This window comes from Acanthochromis polyacanthus, chromosome 1 (assembly GCF_021347895.1).
Source record: "Acanthochromis polyacanthus isolate Apoly-LR-REF ecotype Palm Island chromosome 1, KAUST_Apoly_ChrSc, whole genome shotgun sequence".
Taxonomy (NCBI): Eukaryota; Metazoa; Chordata; class Actinopteri; family Pomacentridae; genus Acanthochromis; species Acanthochromis polyacanthus.
This window is the reverse complement of record NC_067113.1, coordinates 65,014,580-65,037,604: the sequence shown is the minus strand read 5'-3', so window position 1 is coordinate 65,037,604 and position 23,025 is coordinate 65,014,580. Positions and strand designations below refer to the sequence as shown.

Sequence of the window (23,025 nt, the reverse complement as noted above, 5' to 3'; positions counted from 1 at the left end):
TCTTCCTGCTTTTCTTCCTCCATCATCTATTTCTACCTTGTTGCATGTCTATCGTAGCCTAGCCGCGCTAGACAACCCACGGCAATGAATTTAATTCTCTGCCAGGGTGGGTCTAGTTACCCTCCATAAGGCTCGAGGCTGGATTCTCCTAAAACTGGCCGGACCAATCACCACGAAGTGTAGAGTCAGAAGGCGGGCGTAACGAAGTGACGACAGAGGCGTGACGATTCTGACAGAAACAACCAGCGCACAATAAACATATTGAACATAACAGATAAACAAAGGACGGCACTGAAGTGTTTCATTGAGAAGAAAGACGTATTTGGACTTATGCCGACGGGATATGGCAAATCCTTAATATACCAGTTGGCCCCGCGGCTCCGTGGCTCCGCGGCTCCGCTGGTTGGAAAGCTAATGGGACTTAGCCACAATCCGCCGGTGCTCTCGGAACTACGTCAGCCTATTCGTTGCGTTGATTGGTTGTATACCTACCCAATTGCTGCAGAGGGATTTGATAGACAACATTTTAGCCCGCCTCCCTCCCTGTCGAGCTTCCCTAGACCCTTGTGCCGTCAGAAACATAGGTTTAGCATGGGTAGGCTATGTCTATCCTGTACTCACCTCTCCTCTTCTTCTCTTTTTCTCTCTTTTATGTGACATATTACATTCTTCCTTCACATCCAGTGTTCCCTCTCTGAGTAGGACTCGTACACACATACACACACACACACACACACACACACACACACACACACACACACACACACACACACACACACACACTTACACACACACGCGCGCACACACACACACACACACACACACACACACACACACACACACACACACACACACACACACACACACACACACACTGTAAGGGAATTACCACTGATCCTAGCTGAGTCTTTAGCTTGTCTGTCTTTGAACATCAGTGCTGTTGCCTCTGAAGCTTCTCTTTGAATTATTGCATTTCTGTTCATGCGCACACAGATAAAGGCCGACTAAAGCTGCTCTGTCTGGCTATAATCTCATGTGTTTTATACATAAAGAAGACATACATAAACCGTGAGATGCATACACAAGAACAGGCACAAGCATATATGCTGGTTATTGACACAGAATTTGGTATGAAGGAATCAGTTGGCATGTTATTTTCTTTGTTCTGACCGTTTTTCCATTGCCACAGCAATGTACAGAAATTAATTAAAGGAAAAACCAACTTTGAGTGTCTTAGTGAGGTGTTGGGCCGAAGATCAACTTTCATGCTCAATGGCAACAATTCTCCAAGTCTGTGGAATGCTTTTGGAGGGATGGACGCCTTTCTTCAAAAAGATATTTCCTCATTTGGTGTTTTAATGACAGTGGTAGAATCCAAATATTCCATAGGTGTTCAGCTGGGTTGAGATCAATGTTCCCTCTAATTTTTCATGAGTCTGAGCAAACACACAAACTCACTGAGCAGACCCTTGGACCACTGTGAGCAACATCAGACGTGTGCACTGTGGTCACACCAGCATCGCATCCATCCAAGTTACATGGTTTGTTCAAAGAACCAAATTACAGCATTTACACTTCTGTTAAAACACTTTGTCAGCAGTAGCCAGTTGAAGGCTGTAGTGATTTTGGTGACACTACCATGTATAATAGTGAAGTTATTGAATATTTTTGTCTCTCTTGGCTGTTGCAGATGGTCCCTGTTCACTCCATAGAGACCCGTGTTATTTCTGCAGCTTGAAAGACAGCTACTTTTGATAAAACTGGGCTTGTAGCACATGGTGTGCCTTACAGCAATGGGAAAGAGGCATTGTTTATGCTTTGAAAACCTATATATAACAAGTTATAGATGCTGGAACTCTGAATTTGAGAATATCTTTCCAACTTTACTGAACTTGGGACCACTATCACCCAAGGAGTGGTATATTTAATTTTGAAAAAAGCATTTAGCCATACTTAAAGCTTTAAGTGCTTTATTAACATGGAGCTAAGAATTTTGCATTCTTTTATGATAACAGGATATGTCTGAAAAGAAGTGGTATCATTTTAAAAAGTGAAACCATACTAATGAAATAAAATGTAATGACCAACCAAGTGTGCAATACTGGATTCTGCAAAAACATAAACAACTGAATGCAGAATACTGTACAAAGAAATTATCTACAGATATTTTTCCGATCTAAATCTTATCTTTACATGGTTAATGTATTAATTATGTGTGTATGAATTATTTACCGACTTATTTATTTAGTACCGTTAACATATCAGAGTTCTGAGTGAGTTTTTCTTTAGATAGGCAAAGGCCATTTATTGATCACATATAGGCTATTAAGTAAATGATATTTAAAAAAAAAAAAAGCATTTAAAATACTATTAAACAACTTAGGCATTTATTGAGTAACTAAAATACTGTAGAGTCTACGGCCACATTAGTCTGACTATAATCATCCTCTGGTAAATTCACAACCATATACTGATGTCTCTTACCAAAGGGACTTCAGGAGATGATTACATGATGATAAACTGTGACCTGCTGGTTGGGTCCTCTCTGTTCTCATGTTTCTTACATGTTGGTCTCCTGATGCTGCCTTACAGCTAGTCTATGAGCAACAGAAAACACAGTTTGCCCTGTACCTATTGCCAGGGGTTCCAGTCTTCCAGTCAGTGCTTTTGAAAACGTTTTGCTTCTCTGGATGTGGTGGAGTTTCGGGTGTAGACATTTTTTAAACACGCAGGAGCAGGAGCAGGAGCAGGAGCAGCAGCAGCAGCGTCCGTAACCGGGAAAGCCGTGACAGGACCGGCAAACAGAGAAGTGTATCCGCTGGACCTCGCATTGGGTCCTTGCTACATAGGTCTAAGGAAGATGAAATTGGCTGCCCTTAATATTTCCTGTGTTTTATTTTGTTTATTATGCAGTTTTGATGCGTGTGTGACAGACGTGTATGGGACATTTATGAAAATATGGAACAATTTGCGTCCCGTATTGAATCAATACGGGACGCTACAATTAATTGTCAAATAAAGGACGATTTTTGTGCGGAGTGCAGATTTTCTGTGCGCAAGCGGGCAGCTTAGAGGGAACAGTGGTTGAGATGTGGTGAGTGTGGAGACTATACACTACCGGTCAAAAGTTTGTTGTCACCCGGACAATTTCATGTTTTCCATTAAAACTCACACTTTTATTCGTGTGCTAACATAACTGCACAAGGGTTTTCTAATCATCAATGAGCCTTTCAACACCATTAGCTAACACAATGTAGCATTAGAACACAGGAGTGATGGTTGCTGGAAATTTTCCTCTGTAACCCTATGGAGATATTCCATTAAAAATCAGCCGTTTCCAACTAGAACAGTCATTTACCACATTAACAATGTCTACACTGGATTTATCATTCATTTAATGTTATCTTCATTGAAAAAAAGCTTTTCTTTTAAAAAAATAAGGTCATTTGTAAGTAACCCCAAACTTTTGATTGATAGTGTAAATCTTTCACATGTATTGGCACCCCCTTGTGCTATATCAGTTGGTGTATTATCGTTGTGGAAGAGACAACTGCCATCAGGATAGAAATGTTTCATCGGAGGATAAAGGTGATCACTGAGATCGTCTTTGTATTGATTTGCAGTGGCTGTTGTCTGAGAGGACGAGTGGACAACCCCCCCCAAACAGGTTGTAAAGATTAACTGAACTACAAGCATATCCAAAATGTTGGTTATAAAGGCCAGGTAATAAAAGCAATTGACATCATTCTCATATTTGTGTGATAAGTATGGATCGAGAGCCAGAAGACGGTGCAGTTTAGCAGGCAGTGGGGGCAGCTAGGCTGGTGTGCATACATTTGTGCACAAAAAGGAATTCAAAAAAGACAAATTAGGATTTTATGTGGAATCATGTGTTGCAATTACATATCCCCAATACCATGCAGTGGTACGTAGAGAAGAGAATGGTACTGAAAGCAAATTACCTCAAAATGTAATATTATTATACTTTTAAAATACACAATCTGAAGCTTGCAAAATCTAATTAAAAGGTTCAAAAGGCTTTACATTACAATGTATCAATTTAAGGAAAAATAAAATCTGTTATTTTTTTTATATCAATATGAAGTGAAAATCTTTCTCCTGTGTCCCCTCAGTAATGTACGCTTACGCACAGCAATGTGTTTTTAAAAAAATGTGACACTTAATTTCACCTAATTCTTTTCTAACTACACATATTGTATTAAAAAGGCTCATATGGTACAAAAAATAAGAACCAAGACCAAGAAAACTAGATTTTTTTCTTTAATTTAATTTTAGCCGAAAGTTTGGCTGTGGCTCTCCGCACACATGCATTCACTCATACTGACACACACACTGGTATTAATTTAATCATTTTGGGTTGGCAGGAAAAAATTGGCCCCTATTTTCTGCAACTGCACACACACTCATGGACTTCCTAGACACACACACTTTGGTATTAAGTTATTTGGCAGGACGTTTTGGCTACTAGTTTTTCATATCCACACACACTTAGGAATTAACTTTGTTTTGGCAGGCAGGAAATTTCTGCCTTTTTTCCTGAATGCACACAAACACACATGTTGGAGCAAACACACACATACGCACACACACACACACAATGGGCAGTAATCCCCCTGTACATGCCAGAGCTTTGGGCAGAGCAGGGATTTTCCTCTTCAAAGAGCAGACCACCCATTGCAGCGTCAGAACAATGGTGGCCGAACTCCGGAAGATTTCCTGTGGCGGTGGGAGTCCACACACACACACACACACACACACACACACACACACACACACACACACACACACACACACACACACAGATAGCCTGCATGTATAGACACACACAATTATATGCACTCACATATCAGGATACACAAACATTTTGCTCATGCACAAAACCCTCAGGATCATGTACATACCTGCAGGCAGACACACGGGCCACCCTACGGAGCTTATGGGAGGACAGAGGTTTTTGTGTGGACATTGAGACAAACAGCAGATCTGGGCTGTGTGCGACTGGAGGGGGCAGCCACTCCACAAAAGAGCAAAGACAATGAGCAAGAGAGGATTGAAAAAGAACCAGAGAGGAATAAAGGGATGAAGGGACAGAAGGAAAGACTGAAGTCCAGCTGTTTCCACTCCTGAAAGCAGCCTCGCGTTCACTAGGCCTGCACATGTTTTCCTCGGATCTTTGCGCTCCTCCTCAACACCCCCATCCAATGCTCACTTGCTGACTTTGTTTTTTTTCTCCTCCTTTTGTGTTTTTTTTGTTTTGTTTTTCTGAACGCAAGGCGGCTGTCCGCCCTGCACCGCCGCCGATTCTCTCGCAGGCAAATTAAAAGTATTTGTTGCTTAAAGCAGCCTTTTGAATTCAAATACAAAAGCTGGCGAGGTGACAAAGAGTGGCCCGTGTGTTGTGGGGGAATGTAGCCCCGAATGTTCAGACGTCCCCCTCCTCACAAACTGCACACACCCCGTCTTCCTTTCTTCCTTCTTTTGTCAAAGAAGCAACAAATTCATTTGATAGTGAAATTGTCTTTTTCTGCACAATAACAGACTGCATTGTTGAATTTCTTTCTCTTTTTTACATCATTATTTTCATATTGACAGCAGTTGGCTAGGACAGAGAATGGCAATAAACAGGTCCACACGCTGGATGCTTTTAGTCACATTCACCTATGCGACGTTCAGCTATTTGGTATTCACACCTTTTCATTTTGCAGCTTTTTCTGGGGAGAAACTTTTAAGAAATTCACCATGAAATTGAGGTTTAATTCTGCTAAGTAAGAGAATGTGTGTGTGTGTGTGTGTGTGTGGATGAGGAGGGGGTATTTGTGTCCAGCTGGTGGAGTTTTATATTTCTCTCTGTGATTTATTTCTTTCAGTTTACAGTTGGCCGTCAAACTTCATGGGTGAAAAACTGCTCACGTTGCAGAATTTCTGAGGAGACACAGATAGTGTTTATTTGTTCGAAAATTTATGAGTCCCTTGTTCCCTCGCTGTCTATCCCTTGTTGGCTTACTGTCTCTTCCTCGGGCGTGCTCAAACTCACACATCCCCTTCCCTTACTTATTTTTGATGTTTGCATTTGAAGCATTTCGATGGCGTAGTGGCGTCTTGTTAAGAGCACACACTTGCTTCCACGACACCACCTTAACCTGCTAGTTTGTATAACAGTTAATGCCAAATGCTGCCTCCACATAAATTCATGAACGGTAATAATATCGTGCAGATGTCACTGCAGTTTTTACCAATTAAGAGATATTTTGAGCGCATTTTGCTGACATTTTCAAATTTTCATTGCAATGGAGTATTTTATTTTGCAGTGTTCCTACTTCCTGACTGCGACTATTCCCTCCATCGATTATGAACATTAACTTCCACTCTTCACTTTCTCCTGCGTCTCCTGGAGTGGTGTCAGTATAAAACTTTATGCCCCTTGCATCGTCTCTGTTGCTGTGAGCCATCCAGTGTGTAAGGTCAGGATCTGGTCCAAATAAGGTATTTTTTAACCGATCTGTATTGGCACGGGTGTGGGAGGAGTTCGGGGAGGCCATGGAGAAGGACTTTCGGTCGGCCTCGGGGAAGTTCTGGCAAACCATTCAACACCTCAGGAAGGGGACACAGGGCTTCGCTCAGGCTGTGTACAGTCGGGGTGGAGAACTGTTGACCCGTACTGGGGATATCGTCGGACGGTGGAAAGAGTACTTCAAGGAACTCCTGAACCCGGTAAACACGTCCTCTATGGAGGAGGCAGAGCCTGAAGACTCGGGGGGATCTTCGTCCATATCCGTGGCAGAGGTCGCCGAGGTAGTTAAGAAGCTCCTCGGTGGCAAGGCGCCAGGTGTGGACGAGATTCGTCCTAAGATGCTGAAGGCTCTGGACATTGTTGGACTGTCCTGGTTGACACGTCTATACAATGTCGCGTGGGCATCGGGTACAGTACCTGTGGAGTGGCAGACTGGGGTGGTGGTCCCTATTTTCAAAAAGGGGGACCGGAGAGTGTGTGCCAACTGCCGTGGTATCACACTTCTCAGCCTCCCCGGGAAAGTTTACTCTAGGGTGCTGGAAGGGAGGATCCGACCGATAGTCGAACCTCGGATTCAGGAGGAGCAATGCGGATTCCGTCCCGGTCGTGGAACAGCGGACCAGCTCTTTACCCTTGCGGAGCTGCTGAGGGGGTCATGGGTGTATGACCTACCAGTCTACATGTGTTTTGTGGATCTGGAGAAGGCCTATGACCATGTCCCCCGAGGGGCTTTGTGGGGTGCACTGCGGGAGTATGGGGTCGCGGGCTCGTTGTTATGAGCCATTCGGTCCCTGTACGACCAAAGTGAGAGCTGTGTCCGCATACTCGGCACTAAATCAGACACGTTTCCGGTGGGTGTTGGACTCCGCCAGGGCTGCTCCTTGTCTCCAATCCTGTTTGTGGTTTTCATGGACAGGATTTCAAGGCGCAGTTGTAGTGGGGAGGGTTTTCGGTTTGGGGGCCTTGGGATTGCATCTCTGCTTTTTGCGGATGATGTGGTTTTGTTGGCATCCTCAGACCGTGACCTCCGGCACGCACTGGAGCAGTTTGCAGCCGAGTGTGAAGCGGCAGGGATGCGGATCAGCACCTCCAAGTCCGACGCCATGGTTCTCTGCCGGAAACCGGTGGATTGCTCCCTTCGGGTTGGGGGGGAGTTGCTTCCCCAAGTGAAGGAGTTTAAGTATCTCGGGATCTTGTTCACGAGTGATGGGAAAATGGAGCGGGAGGTGGACAGGCGGATCGGTGTGGCGTCAGCAGTAATGCAGGCATTGTACTGGACCGTCGTGGAGAAGAGGGACCTGAGCCGTAAAGCGAAGCTCTCGATTTACCAGTCCATCTACGTTCCAACCCTCACCTATGGTCATGAGCTTTGGGTAGTGACCGAAAGAACAAGATTGCGGATACAAGTGGCCGAAATGGGCTTCCTCCGTAGGGTGGCTGGGCTCAGCCTTAGAGATAGGGTGAGGAGCTCAGACATCCGGAGGGAGCTCGGAATAGAGCCGCTGCTCCTTCGCATCGAAAGGAGCAAGTTGAGGTGATTTGACCATCTGATACGGATGCCTTCAGGGAGACTTCCTTTGGAGGTTTTCCGAGCACATCCGTCTGGGAGGAGACCCCGGGGTAGACCCAGAATTCGCTGGAGGGATTTACATATCTTGTCTGGCCTGGGAACGCCTCGGGATCCCCCAGGAAGAGCTGGAAAGCGTTGCTGGGGGGAGGGACGTCTGGAACGACCTGCTTCGCCTGCTGCCTCCGCGACCCGGCCCCGGATAAGCGGAGGAAAATGGATGGATGGATGGATGGATGGATGGATGGATGGATGGATGTATTGGTGCGAACCTAAGCCCAGTCATTTGTTTAGATCTGCAGCCACACTCCAAGTGAAGGGAGAGCTCATTTGCATTATCAAACACTGATTATGGGTATTGCAAACTGAACACAATGGACATTTGTCATGTTCTGATTTGCTGTTTTTAGTCAATAGACACATGGTTTTATTTGCAAAGAAACAGCTTAATAACATTTCCAAAATGTTTTTTAGAAAAACACAGTACTCCGCCAAGGCTGTTCATTCCCCCATATGGCATTGTCAAAAATACAGCATTATTTTTTAGGAATGCAGCATTTGTTTATCAGTTGTTGATGATCAGAAATCACAGCAACATAGAATGTGTCCATTTAATATATACTGACAGTCAATAGAAACTTTGAGGTAGAAATGTACGCAGAATTCTACTTGTAGGAGGGTTGTAATTATTCGTTGTGGATTTACTGATGATATAGTGCCCTGGTAGTTGAGATAATGATGAGTTGTCATTTTGTCATGATTCATTGCACAGGGGTTGGTCACTTTGCAAAAAATGAACCAAATACACACCAAGCAATACTCAGTGAGTATCTGCACAATTTGAGAATGGGTTTTGAAGGCCTATATAAAGGCCCAAAAAAGGCCACCATTGTTAGTCCAGTGAACAGCATCTATCACGTCTATCACATGAACAACGTCTCCGGGCACTGGGTATGGTGGAGGCCGGTTTGAGCTACAGTGATGTAGCCAGGCGTATGGGCTGTTCCCAACCCATAATCGGAAGCCTGGTCCAAAGCATGCGCCGACGGATTGCTGCCTGCATCGAAGCAAATGGAGGCCATACTCGGTATTGACTGTTGTGACTTTGTGTTTGGCAGGTGCCGTTTTCTTTTGTGAAATTCTTTATTTTGAAATCATTCTTGAAACTTTAGATTTTTGTTTCTGTATGCAAATATGCAAAACAAATGATTCATATAAAGAAAATCCAGTTTCGGGCTTCAAAATAAAAATTATGTTGAAAAATATGGTCTCAAAGTTTATAATGACTGTCAGTGTAGATGTACCCACAAATAAAATGAGCTTATGCTGAGGACAGGTGTGTGTTATGCATGTGTATGTTATGCACAGATACTGAATAGTATGACCTAAATATTTAGCGGTCAACCAGAATTGATGGGACACAATTTAAACTAGAAAAGCACTCAGAGAGTGCAGACCTCCACCAAGGATAGAGAGGAAAACAGGAAACCCATGCAGTAAAGGATCATGAGCTGGAATTGAACCTGCATCTCTGACACAGTTCTGTTTACGAATCACCTTCTTAACCAGTTGAGGTATCTGGACACCGTGCTCCAATTTGTTGGACGACATACTAACCTATGATGTTTTTTTGTCATATTTTATTCTACATAAAATATGACATATTCTACATACTAAAACATACTAAAAAATTCAAAGTGATCCAGAATTCAGGATCCTTTCCGGATTGCCACCAAAATTAAATCAGCTCTTCCTCTTACCATACTCTACATCCCCTCAAAATTTCATGTGAATCTGCCCAGGCGTTTTTGAGTTATCTTGCTAACAGACAGACAGACAGACAGACACACAAATGTCAGGTGTCACATAACCTCCTTGGCGGAGGTAACAATTTTCTTGTACCATTTCTGACAGATAAATCTTGATAAGTCTACAGTGGTTGATTTGTAGTAAGATCACATTTGCAGCTGATGTAGTGTTCACTTGTCGTGCTGCTATCTCACAATGATGCAGAAATCTTTAACAAATCTGGGGATCCAGACTATAACCTGCATCACTGCCAAAATCTAATCCCTTGGTCCTTGAGTCATTTCTGATTTTCCCTGAAAATGTCATTGAAATCCGTTTGTCTGTTTTTGAGTAATGTTGCTAACAGACAGACAGACAGACAAACCAACGCCAATCGTCACATAACTCTGCTGTGTTCCTTGGTAGATTAATAAGGGGATACTTTGGAATTATGGTTTGGATAAATTAGATTTAACATATGAAACAAATGGTGAAGCAACTGTAAGCCTACCTTTGGCCCACCCTGCAGATTCAGCCATCTTTTGGAGCTTGTGGAGCCACGGTACACTCTACCCTCTACGCTACATTTCAGATAGTGCTCTACTGAAGCTTTGCCAGAGGTCTGTGACCACCTCCATAACATTAAGGATCAGCTGGGATACAGAAGCACAATTTTCTTCTTAATGCATTGCAGAGCTGTTCAGTTGTCAAGCATTTACATTGGAATGACACTGGTAGCTTTAATGAACTTGAAGTGTGTATTTTCTGTGTAAATAGTGACTGGGAGTATGTGTCGGCAGATGCGAAATATTCCGTTCAACAGATTGGTTTGGTGGCAAAAATACTAGATTAGACATCCTTAACATAGAGGCTAAAGTCAGGGAACAAAAGTAAACACCACAGATGAATGCTCTGTCTCCATCTCAATGTGTCTGTCTTTGGATGACTCCCTTTCAGTTATTTAATTTCTTTATTTAAATGTAGGTGTGGACAAAAAGGTTGTACTGTTGTGTATAAAACCAACCACATGAGTAAAAGTCACCCTGATCTAATGCTTAGTAGAAAAGAAGCACTACCTACAGGCTTGTGTGGTTCAAACATCAAACCCTGTGGTTTCTCCTTGACCTTACTTCATCCATTTTTAATGTATATTTTGCATTTTTGCCGTGCTTGCAGTCTCTGATTACAATAGAGTTTTCAATCCATGGCTTCACACTCAGGCAGCTTCTGTTCATTAAAGAGTGAACCAAAAAGTTCTCCAAGTAGATGTTGTGGTCGTGCAGTGATATGGCTTCTTTTTTGGTCAGATTTTCTACCAGAAACTATCACAGTTGTCTTTCAGGATGCAGAGGAAACCTCTGTTGTTTGGTCAGTTTTGTAAGTTTTTTTTAGAGGCAGTAAGATACAATGAAAGACCCTTCCTTGGCCTGCGTTTTTGATTCTGTTTCACTGTTCTCTGGTTTTCAACAGCTGTGGGCAGCGATTTCTCTTCAAAACTTCATTTAACCTTTGGAACCCCAAGCACTTTCTGGGTATTTATTTGCTCTTGTCACTGTGTTTCTCACCATAGGCTCATTCTTCACTGCAGTGTAGTCCTGCAGCTCTATGAAAACCACACCACTATGGAAGCAAAGATTGCATAAAAGAAATGTCTTTTGTGCAGTATGACACACCCCCTCTACACGTGAACTCCTGGACGCTATTTCACCATGTTGAATGTATAAAAGTTGAAAATTCTATGATTTTTTTTTCTATATTCACTGTTTTTGATAAATGGTGTCATTTTGGTGATTTTATGAAACGATGGCATGTCTTTCATACCTGGGTTTTGGTTTTCAGAGGGTTAAACCACTGTTTGCTGCCTGCCTGGCACCTAAGAGCAGACAGGCAATCTCAGCAAGCAGCACCAACAGAGCCAGATATTTTTCTCAAGGATTCGTGGAGAACAAAATAGCGCTATTAGACTTTAAAATGTAGCTTACAGAACAATGGATGTTGTTTCCAGTGTTGCTTCTTTGCTTCCTGCCTTGATTCCATCAGCTGGAGGATTTATACAGTGAAGTAATTGCACTTATCTGAAAAATGAAGAAATTACGAATTGGTCTTAAGACTGGAACACTAATATTCTGATGTAGTAAAAAGTTAATCTAAATTAATATTCATTCGGTTGGTTGAGCTTTTCAAATGTCATCTTCGTGTTACATTGGCAGTCACTGGGTTTCTGAAAACCTTTTCCGTTTTTATCTCCTAACATTTTGCATGCTGGATATCACAGGCAGTAGGGCTCCTGAACTATTGAAATGATCAGTACAGCGTGTTAAGAGGTCCACAGAAGCTGAACGTTGATGAAATCATTCCAGGCACTTCATGCCGTATAATCTACGTTTTTGCAGCCAATAAAATTGCACTGTGGGCGCGAAAGTGTAGTGTTTACTTGATTATTTCGTCACCTATTACATTTCTTGAAATTTATGAGAAAAATACGATGGATAGAGAGGTAAATATTGGAATCCACTGACCACAGTGCAGTCAGCACATTGATGATACTGCATTAGTCACTCAGAAGATGGACTGGGATTTTATGCACTTTTGGATCCATACAAACACAACTGTTCAATACTTTGTGTGAGATCAGAAATTAAGGTGCTACCTCATTGTGTACTCTATTGTCATGTGGGCATTGGTGGGAATCTGATCAAAGATGATGATCAAATTTTTACAGTGGAGTCTTCCTTCAGCCTTGGTTCGACCAGGGACTACTGAGCGAACGCTATTTTAGATGCCAAACCCTGACGAACAGGAATCGAAAACATCTTTTGATTGTGTGGTGGCGTGTGTGTCCGTGTGCCTTTGTGGAGGTGCAGCCCCTCATTTTTGGGGCTTTTCTGGTGTCTGCTTGACAACTAAACACAAGCCCTTCTGCCAAACAAATGGGAGCTGTGTTGGGGAGAGGGGGCGGCCCGGGCCCAAACTGCAAAGATGGGCACTCTTTGACAGCTGCTTTCATCTTGTTATTATTCCTCCTTCACACTCAAGGATTTCTGGGCTTCCTAAAGTATTTCTGTAGCTCCCTCCTTCTATTCCCCCACTCTTTCTCTCTTTCTGTCACTGGGCTGTGATTGGCTGTTATGACAGAGCCGTCGCTGGGCTGTCAGCCTCTTCTAAAGCTCAGTTTAATTACTCCTTTTCACTAACGTGACACATTCATGCACAGATGCATGCAAACTTGCACACATGTGGAAAAGTCACAAACACACATGCTGACGCACAGACCGATGTATTCAGCTGTGTGCCGCACCATCCTGGCAGTAATAATTTTAGAAAAAGCCACGATGATTGAACTCTTTATCAGCCGCTCTACCTGACAAAGCAGACCCCCAGATGTTTGTCAGTGCTGGCTCTCTGTTTCCTGTGCCCAGCTTTGAAAACATCATGTAGAATTGTGAAGGCCCAGCCGCCGCTCGGTTTAATGGGCTCAGATCGATTGCGCGCCCTGCTGTGCCAACTCTGAATAGCCAATTAAAGCCATTGAAATGGCAGAGAGAATAGGGGGTGACGTTAAGGAGCGGGAGTTTGATTAGAGGGGGGTGATGAGAGAGAAAGGGGTAAAGATGCAGCAGTGATTGCTGTAGTCTGTAAATGTTTAATATTCTGCGTCGTAAACGTTACGTTTACGACGCTCTTGCTACTCTACCTCCTCATCCATCCTCCAGATAAAGATTCCCTGATGGATGCTTTCAGCCATGCTTCCATTTACAGAAGACGGTAGTGCACTGGGTTGAGACCTTGACTGATGGAGGGAATCTATGACAGATGTACAGATTTACTAGAAATTCAGAGGAAAACAAAAAAGAAAGCCTTGTCACGTGTAAATGCCAAGCTGTCTGAGATGGGGTTCATGTTGTCCTCAATTTTCTCTCTCCTTGTCCCGCTCTTCTCTGTCTGCCACCACTCTTTCTTTCATTTCCTTCCTCCCATCCCCATCTCCTTTGTCTCCATCTCCCAATCCATATTCTGATGTCATCTTCCCATCTTCTGTCTTTTACCACTTGCATTTTTATCCCTAATTTATACCTCTCCTCTCCATCTCCTCTTGTCTTTTCTTCTGTCTCCTTCTCCATTCATTTCCACCTGTTTATCTTTCCATCACCCCTTTGTTTCCCTTTCTTGTCCCTCATCTGTCTTTCCTCATGATCAAATTTTGCTCTTGTCACGTCCGTCTTCCCTTTTCTTTAATCCTCCTTTCGTCTTACCTAAATTCTGACACTTTTCCTCTTCCCTCTCCTTCCTTTTTGCTGCCCACCTTCCCTCTCCCCCCCTGCCAGGTACCCTGCCCTACGACATCAAGATAGTAATCGCCGGAAACCACGAGTTGACCTTTGACCAGGAGTTCATGGCAGATCTGATCAAGCAGGACTTCTATTACTTCCCCTCAGCCTCCAAACTGAAGCCAGAGAATTATGAGAACGTCCAGTCGCTGCTCACCAACTGCATCTACCTGCAGGACTCTGAGGTCACTGTGAGGGGCTTCAGAATCTACGGCTCCCCCTGGTGAGTAACCTCTGCACTGCAGTCACAGCTTACATGATACTTCTTGTGATATTTATTGTCACTGTATGTAAAATCAACACATTCATGTAATTAATTTTGCACAATAATGTTTCAAAGCCCTACTTTAGTGGCACTACAGTATCATGTGGTCACATACAAGTGATTCAGATTTTTAGGAGACTACTGTCAACTCTTTAAAAGGACTTCTTTTAAAGGTCATATCAATTTTAGCCCTGTGGGCATCCGCTCATGTTACAGCAGGCAAACTGTCTGCATAGCATTGCCATGAGAGCCTACAGATATTCACTTGGTAATACAAAAAAAGACATTCATGTGTTTTATGCTTGGGCCTGATTTGCTGCCAGGTTTGTTTTACACTACAGGGCTCCAGACTAACTTTTTTCCGAGGAGCACAGTGGCCCCTAAATTAAAATTTTAGGAGCTCAAGCAGAAAATTTAGGGGCGCACACCAAAATCGACTTGAAAAGTAAATATTCACATTTCCTCTCATTTTTACTGTATTACTGATAAATACTTGCACAGTAAATGCAGAAACTATGTTTTCAATTCACATTTCACTGTGCAGCACTTGACACAACATAAGAAGAAAAGCACTCAGAAAGTGCAGTACTCCACCAAGGCTGCTCAGTTGATGTATCGTTTCCAACGGATGAAATCTGTAATAAAAAAGAGCTTGTGCTGAGTACAGGCATGTGTTATGCATGTGCACGTTATGTATTTACGCCGAACAACGTGTAAATTACTCTTATAAAGACGTATTTTTAATGCTACGGGCTTTTATTTTGTGACCAATTCAGCGGCACAGGAAGTGATTCTCTAAGAAGAGGTTTCTTGACATGACGAAGACGCTGCTGAAAAGTCCGAAAATTCTCGTAAAGATGAAAGAAAACGGTTCCATGCTGTTGCTGTCTAGCAAAGGATGTGTCTACACTTAGAAGCAGCTGGAATGGAGACAAGAAAGGAATGAAGGACAGCAAGGTGAAATTCTGTTCAAAATAAGGCTGAACGTAAATGAAGGCTTTGTGAAACAGCAGGAACTTCACCGTTATTCGCCCCCCACTGTCACTCTCGCTCGCCTTCTTTGGTGTTCGTCTCCTTTCTTCTTCTTTTGGCGTTAATGTCGGTTGGTAAACAAGTTCATTTGCGCATTACTGTCTACTGGGCTGAAGTGTGGAGCAGAAGTTTGTCAGCAACAAAAAATATATATATATATAAAAAAAAAAGAATCGGCAAATTTACTGGTCGCACCTGCGCAAGCAGATGAAAAATTTACTGGCACTCGCTCAAATTTTGTTCGCAAAATGGGATCATTTATTCGCAGTCTGGAGCCCTGCACCACTGCTACTGCAGCAGAGAGAAAACAGATGAAAAAAAAATCTTCTTTTTTGTTGTCACAGAGGATATTCAATCCACAACATTGTTGGCAAAAACTAAAATGATTTATACCTTAACACTTAAAAATGGAAGTCTTTCTTACAGAGAAACTGTTAATAAAGTCAAGGTGTCAGTGAGTACAATTTTCTTCACCATCAAAAGGCTCAGAAACTGGAGGAAACTCTGAAAGGAAGAAGTGTGGAAGACTCAAAGCCACAACAGAATCAGAAGACAAGTTTGTGAGTCAAAAACTTGGTGCTAGAAGCTCACAGGACAACAACTTCAATCAGCTTTATAGTGATTGTACTAAGAAGTCTCCGTTTCAACTGTGAAGAGAAGACTTGGAGTTGGAGGTTTGACAGGTGGAGCTGCAGCAAGAAAGTCATTGCAAAGACGTCAGAATAAGAAAAAGAAACTTGTCTGGACCATGAAACACCACCAATGGACTACTGAAGACTGGAAGAAGGTATTATGGACTGAAGAATCGAAATTAGAAATCTTTGGTTCATCAGCAGGATTTTTCCATCGAGTAGAACAAAGGATGGTTCCTTAGAGTGCGACATCAACTGTCAAACATCAAGGAGGAAGTGTGATGGTCTGGGGCTGTTCTGCTGGATCCAGGGTCGGTGACTTGTACAGAGTGAGAGGAACCCTGAACCTAAACATCTACCACAGCATTCTGCAGCTCCATGCAGTACCCTCTGGTATGTTCCTAGTTGGTCAGAGGTTCATCCTACGGCAAGATAATGACCCAGAACATCAGTCCAAGCTATGCCAGAACTACCTTAGGAAAGAAGAACCACATGGTGAGCTTGAAAACATGGAGTGGCAGCACAGTCTCAGGCTTAAACCCCATGGAGCTGGTTTGGGATGAACTGGACAGAAGAATGAAACCAAAGAACCTACAGGAACCACACACTTACGGGAACTTCTGCTACAGAGTTGGGAAGAACTTTCTGAAGAATATTTGATTTCCATTGTGGGAAGAATGCCACCAGTGTGTTCAGCTGTTATATCTGTCAAAGGTGCTACTTTGATGAGTCAAAAGTTTAGATTGCCCTTTGGTTTCTAAATTAATTTCTTATTTGTTTATTTGTTCTATGCTTTCATTTCAGAGTACAAAAAGACATTAACATGTATAATTCTCATTAAGAAAACTGGAAAAAGTGGGGTGTTCTAAAACTTTTGACTGGTAGTGAATATTTAAAATACATTTAATCATAGAGTTGTCCCAGCCTGCACTCTCAGTCTCTGAGCTTACATTTCTTTAAGCACAGGAATTCGGTATTGTCATTCGTTACGCTCTGGAGCGAGTTTGGTGTATTCTTTTGGGGAAAGGAGATGAAATATCAATACTATGTCAACCCTACATTCATAGAATTATTGCTTTTTTTGGAGTGGAGTAAAAATCCAAACACGTGTTGAACTTGTGCATCAATATCACTTATCACTAGCCTAGCTGCGCTAGACAACCCACGGCAACAAATTTAATTCTCTGCCAGGGTGGGTCTAGTTACCCTCCATAAGGCTCGAGGCTGGATGCTCCTAAAACTGGCCGGACGAATCACCATGAAGTATAGAGTCAGAAGGCGGGCGTAACGAAGTGACGACAGAGGCGCGACGATTCTGACAGAAACAACCGGCGCACAATAAACAGTTATCTTTCGACTCGGCTTTGGCCACAGCCCTTAAAGATTTGAAGCTAAAATTCAACTTGAAAGATAAACAAAGGACGGCACTGAAGTGTTTCATTGAGAAGAAAGACGTATTTGGACTTATGCTGACGGGATATGGCAAATCCTTAATATACCAGTTGGCTCCGTGGCTCCGCTGGTTGGGAAGCTAATGGGATTTAGCCACAATCCGCCGGTGCTCTAGGAACTATGTCAGCCTATTCGTTGCGTTGATTGGTTGTATACCTACCCAATTGCTGCAGAGGGATTTGATAGACAACCTTTTAGCTCCCTCCCTCTCTGTCGAGCGTGCCTAGACCCTTGTGCCTTCAGAAACATGGGTCTAGCATGGCTAGGCTAACTTATCACAGATACTGTAGAAAGATTCAGCAAACAGTTCGGTAGATCTAGTTTTGTGTTTATTATGTTGCACATTTCTAAATATTTTTTTCTTCTAATCACCGGGTAGCAAATCTGTCATTAGGTAGTATTCTACTTTAAGAAAAAATACTGTAGACATGACAGTTAACAGGAGGAATAGGACTGATGACAGCTCAGCAGTCCATGTCTGCCCTGGGTCCTGTAGCAGGTTAATCTGAACATTATGTGATGTCAAAGCTGAATGTTGGCTGCTGCTCTGTTTTCACTGTCATCAATGATTTTTTTTTTTTTTAGCTTTAGTGTGTATTGCTTCCAGTTTTCCTTGTAGACTGGTGGCTTTTTTTCCCAGTGTGGGAGCACATGCATGTATGTGCCTAAGTGGTGGTGGTCTATGATCTAGTTTGTGTGTGTGTTTTACTGACAGGTTCCCGGGGACACTGTTTGTTCTTGTACTTGCTACATTGTGAGGACCATTTTCTGCATTTAACTATCAAAGTGAGGACATTTTTACAAAGTGAGGACATTTTGGCCGGTCCTCACTTTGAAACAGCCATGTCTGAGGGTGAAGACTTGTTTTTAGAGAACAGGTATGAGTTGAGGTTTGGTTAGGGTTAGGGTAAGGATTAAGTTTAGGCAATCAGTTGTGATAGTTAAGGTTAGGGTAAGGCTCTAGGAAATGCATTACGCTTATGGATGATGGATGTCCTCACTAAGATAGAAGTACAAACGTGTGTGTGTGTGTGTGTGTGTGTGTGTGTGTGTGTGTGTGTGTGTGTGTGTGTGTGTGTGTGTGTGTGTGTGCCGCCAGTGCTGCGTAATTGGTTTGCTGTGATAGCAGGGTCCCCTGAGTTTATTGCTCAGGCCACTGCAGAGAGCTGGCTGAGGTGAACTGAGAGGAAGATGGAAAATACGAGGAAGAGAGAGAGAAAAGAAAGAAGGAGGGGAAGAAGTGGAAGAACCCACAGAGGGCAGGAGTCACATGAGAGATGTAGGAAAGAAGAGGTGAGACAGAGAGAAGGAGGGATGGAGATTTAGGAAGGGATTTATTCAGATTCACCGGCTGGCCCTGGCTGGTGTAATGGGCACATGAGGTGATGAGTGTGTGTGCAAGAGTATGTCAGTGTGAATGTGTGAATGTGGATGTCTGGTTGTGGCTCTGTGAGTTTCTGCACCCGTGTGTGCTCTCACTTGTCTTGGACTGGCTGCTGGCTGATCTGTGGTGTGTGTGTATGTGTGTATGTGTGTGTGTGTGTGAGAGAGAGAGAGAGAGAGAGAGAGAGAGAGAGAGAGAGAGAGAGAGAGAGAGAGAGAGAGAGAGTGAGAGAGAGAGAGAGAGTCAGCCTCGGGGTGTGTTCCTGCAGCACAGAGGGGCTCCAGCTGGAGGCTCCGTGTGTTACCCCCTCTGCACCATCTTCTCCCCTCATACCTCTCTCCTCCGTCTCCCTTTCTTTTCTCTTTATCCCTTGCTTTTTCTTCTTCTTTCTCTCCTTCCACCTAGTTTTTCCTCCCACCTATCCCCTTCCCTGCCTCTTTTCCTCTCTTTCTTCATCTGTGCACCCTCCTCCACACACACACACAGCCTCTCCACATGCTCAGTTCTCCAGCAGGAGTGGTGATGCAGTGCCTGTTCTGGTCCCTTCATCACCATGGCGATGCCAGGTTGGTGCTGCTTTATGATCCATGCCTCACCATACCTCCTCACTTACACCACCTTCTCCACCCCGAGGTGCTACCCGACCGTCTGACCGCCTGATTATCTGAGTGTCTTCTCAGTCATGTATCTGTGAATATGACCTGCCTGGAAATATAGAAAGTTGATAGCATTTTTATACTTTATTTGATTTAAGCTTCTCTTTACTGTTGAACAAAAATAAATAAATATTTGCAGCATCGTCACAACTTTACACTGCCGGCATCTTTAAGTTTTCATGGATAAGTTGAGATAATTATTTCCTTTTGGAACTGATAAACTTCTATTTTATCTGTGGTGTTGCTACATTTGACAAACATGGTGCTGAATTCAGTATCTTTTGTTTCTTTAAATTTATTTTGCTTAACATTTTGCATATCCCAGCAAGCTGAGATAGAGTTAGAGGCCTTGTTCTTATCTTAAACATAATCAAAATGTTCTATGTGTTCTGTTACTTTAAATTGATTAAATAATATATATATATATATATATATATATATATATATATATAGCTTTAACCTATGAATGAAAAAATTTCCAAACATTTTTCAAAGGTATTTGGTAAATCGCTGCCATGTGGAAGCAATGCACAATTCATAGTCAAATCACAGTTTTCTTTAAAAACATCCTTTTAGATGAAACAAATCCTGAATCTCCTCTGGTGGAAGAACCAACTCTGTCTCACACACATATTGATATCTTAACAACTATTATGACAATTGCAAAAATAAATATTTGACACACATTCATTGCACTTAGAGGATGAATCCAAATGAATCCAGCAGATCTACCAGGTGGATTACCACTTTTACAGTCATTTATGGTGTTTCAGAGAATGGATTTTAATGACTTTATACCACATCGATCTCATGAATTTTCCACTAGTGGCACTATGTGGTTTTGGATGGGTATTGAATGAATTGCAATCAAGTGTGGGCCACTGATTTACAGACTTGTGCTTTGTGTATGGTGCTAAATGTCAAAATGCTAATATGCTTAACCAAGAAGTTAAATGCATCAATCCCCTGCATGTCAGCATTACAATTTGCATGTTAGGATTGAGCTCAGAGCAGCACTGTGTCCAAATGAACCTGGCTGTAGCACAGTGATGCTACAGAAGGATACATCTTTTCATTGACAAATGATTTAATTAACCACAGTTGACATAATTATTTGGTGGATTCTTTATTTTAACCAGCATATGCTTCTGCTAAAAATGAAATCCTCTCCTAGTACCTAAGTTTTCTATATTGCAAATAAATAAGAAGTAGATACATCGAGGGTTACATGTTGGAGTGGAGAAATAAGTGGAAAAAGCATGGATGGATGTAAAAGTTTAGAAAGTGAATGATTGGTGTACGGGTAAGAGGGCCAGGAAGAAAAATAAATGAGTAGAGAGTAAAATGAGGGCACCATCTATCAATCTATCCATCCATTCTCTCTTTTTCCATTTCCTCTGCTGTGAATGGCTTGCTGTTTCTTTATTTCTGTCTGTCGCCTCCTTTCATTCTCCATCCCATCGTCTGCCACCATCTTCATCACTCCCAGTCTCCTCTTCCTCTTCCATCCCTCCATCCATCTGGCTTCACGGGCCGTTTAGTCGTTCCCGCTGCAGTCCCTCTCTCTCTCCTCCACTGAGGTAGTCTGATGCTGGGAGCTTCTCAGCAGGCTCTTCCAGCCCATCCCATCCTACGCCTGGATCTCTCTCTCTCTCTCTCTCTCTCTCTCTCTCTCTCTCTCTCACACACACACACACACACACACACACACACACACACACACACACACACACACACACACACACACACACACACACACACACACACACACACTTTACAATCCCACCTGATATTAGATCTTTCTTGCTCCATTCTCCCCAAACCCTCCCAATTTGTCACTGCTTCATTTGAGGAATCAGATGGACATGGAGGTGCTGCTCTGCTCCCCCATCCTGGTGCTAATGTGAGTTTACAAGTCATTCGTCACAGACATATCGCATAGCCACCCTCTGTCTGAGAGCTAAAGGGACAGAGGAGGGAAACTCGCATGCATTTTAGTGTGTGACTGTGTTCAGAGTGGAGAAATAGGATTGTAGGATACAAGGGAATTAACCACTGGTGTCTCCTGTTCACTGAAGTCACAACCCTCGACACTGCAGACAACCTGCTACACACACACAATCTCACACACACACACAACCTCACACACACACACACACACACACACACACACACACACACACACACACACGCGCACACACACACACACAGACACATTGAGAGTGGAAAGCAAAGGAATGATGATGGATGTTCAGTGTCCTAATGTGTGTGCATGAAATGTATGGCTGCCGTTAGAGTAAATGTGACTCAGTGGTTTCAGTGGGAGCTGATTATCTGTGACTTCTTCCTCAACATCTTTTCGTGAATAGCCATTCAGCATGACTTCCTCCTCTGTCTCTGGTAAGGCAAAGCGACTCATGAGGCCACTTGCCAGGCGTTTTTGTGTGTCACTCTCAGTATGAAATATCACTCCTGCCTGACAGAAGTTCACATTGTGTCTCTGTTCTATTGCACCTACTAAAGCTGGAGTTATGGTCAGTGCAGGGGATTAATATTAGCCCTGCTACAGTGTGAATTATGATTCATAGTGACCCATATATTTCTATTCGGAAATGCTTTCACACAGGAGAAGTCAAGTCTGGTCACCGTTATTTATGTACAGTAGATGTTACAGGTCCCAAGAAAAGGACCACAGCAACATATGAATACCTGTAAAATACAGGAGATAACATGCAGCAATGAAGACTCTCAGCTCACTAGTTGTCCTCCAGGTCACATCTGTATTATCTTTGGTTTCAATTAACAAAAAACATTCATCATTTTGTACAAACATCCTGGTATCAATGTCCTCACAATTGCAACACTGTCTCTCTCCTCTTTCATTAATACAGACTGTTCACATTCCCAGACTTCAATGTGCTGGATACAATAATCTCTAAATCAATACAGTATAATAGGGCTGGGTTTAAAAAATCAATTAATCAATTTTGAATCGATTCTCCTTTTAACCCTTTGCGCTTCAGTGCGTAGTAGGTGTACCGCCGGCGGTACACTTACTAATTTGCATAGGAATTTCAAGAATGTCCGACGGCTGCAAACGCGATTATACAAACACTATACGCCGATGGAAAGCTTAGATTCTCATGAATCCGCCGGTATAAACCACTTTCAGATGTGATTACCACAGCGGGTGAGAAAAACACATTTGTCCGACAAAAACGAATATTCATCCATCCGTTCTCTATACACGGCTTCAACGCACACGGCGCGACTCACATTTCCGGGTTCATTATTACACACAGAAAAAAATATTCCACAAAAAACGGCCATAATCCAACCTTTTACATCCAGACAACACAAGCCAGTAAACTATTTTGTCCAAAACATGT

General features: G+C 42.8%; 1 protein-coding gene across 1 annotated transcript in view; it reads left to right on the top strand.

The window, feature by feature from the left end:
• Nucleotides 1–23,025, top strand: part of mpped1 (metallophosphoesterase domain containing 1) — a 152,791-nt gene that overhangs the window by 37,254 nt on the left and 92,512 nt on the right. Inside the window, exon 4 of the mRNA XM_051954472.1 lies at nt 14,213–14,438. Within this exon, the coding sequence (XP_051810432.1) occupies nt 14,213–14,438 (226 nt within the window). The remainder of the gene's footprint in view (nt 1–14,212; nt 14,439–23,025) is intronic.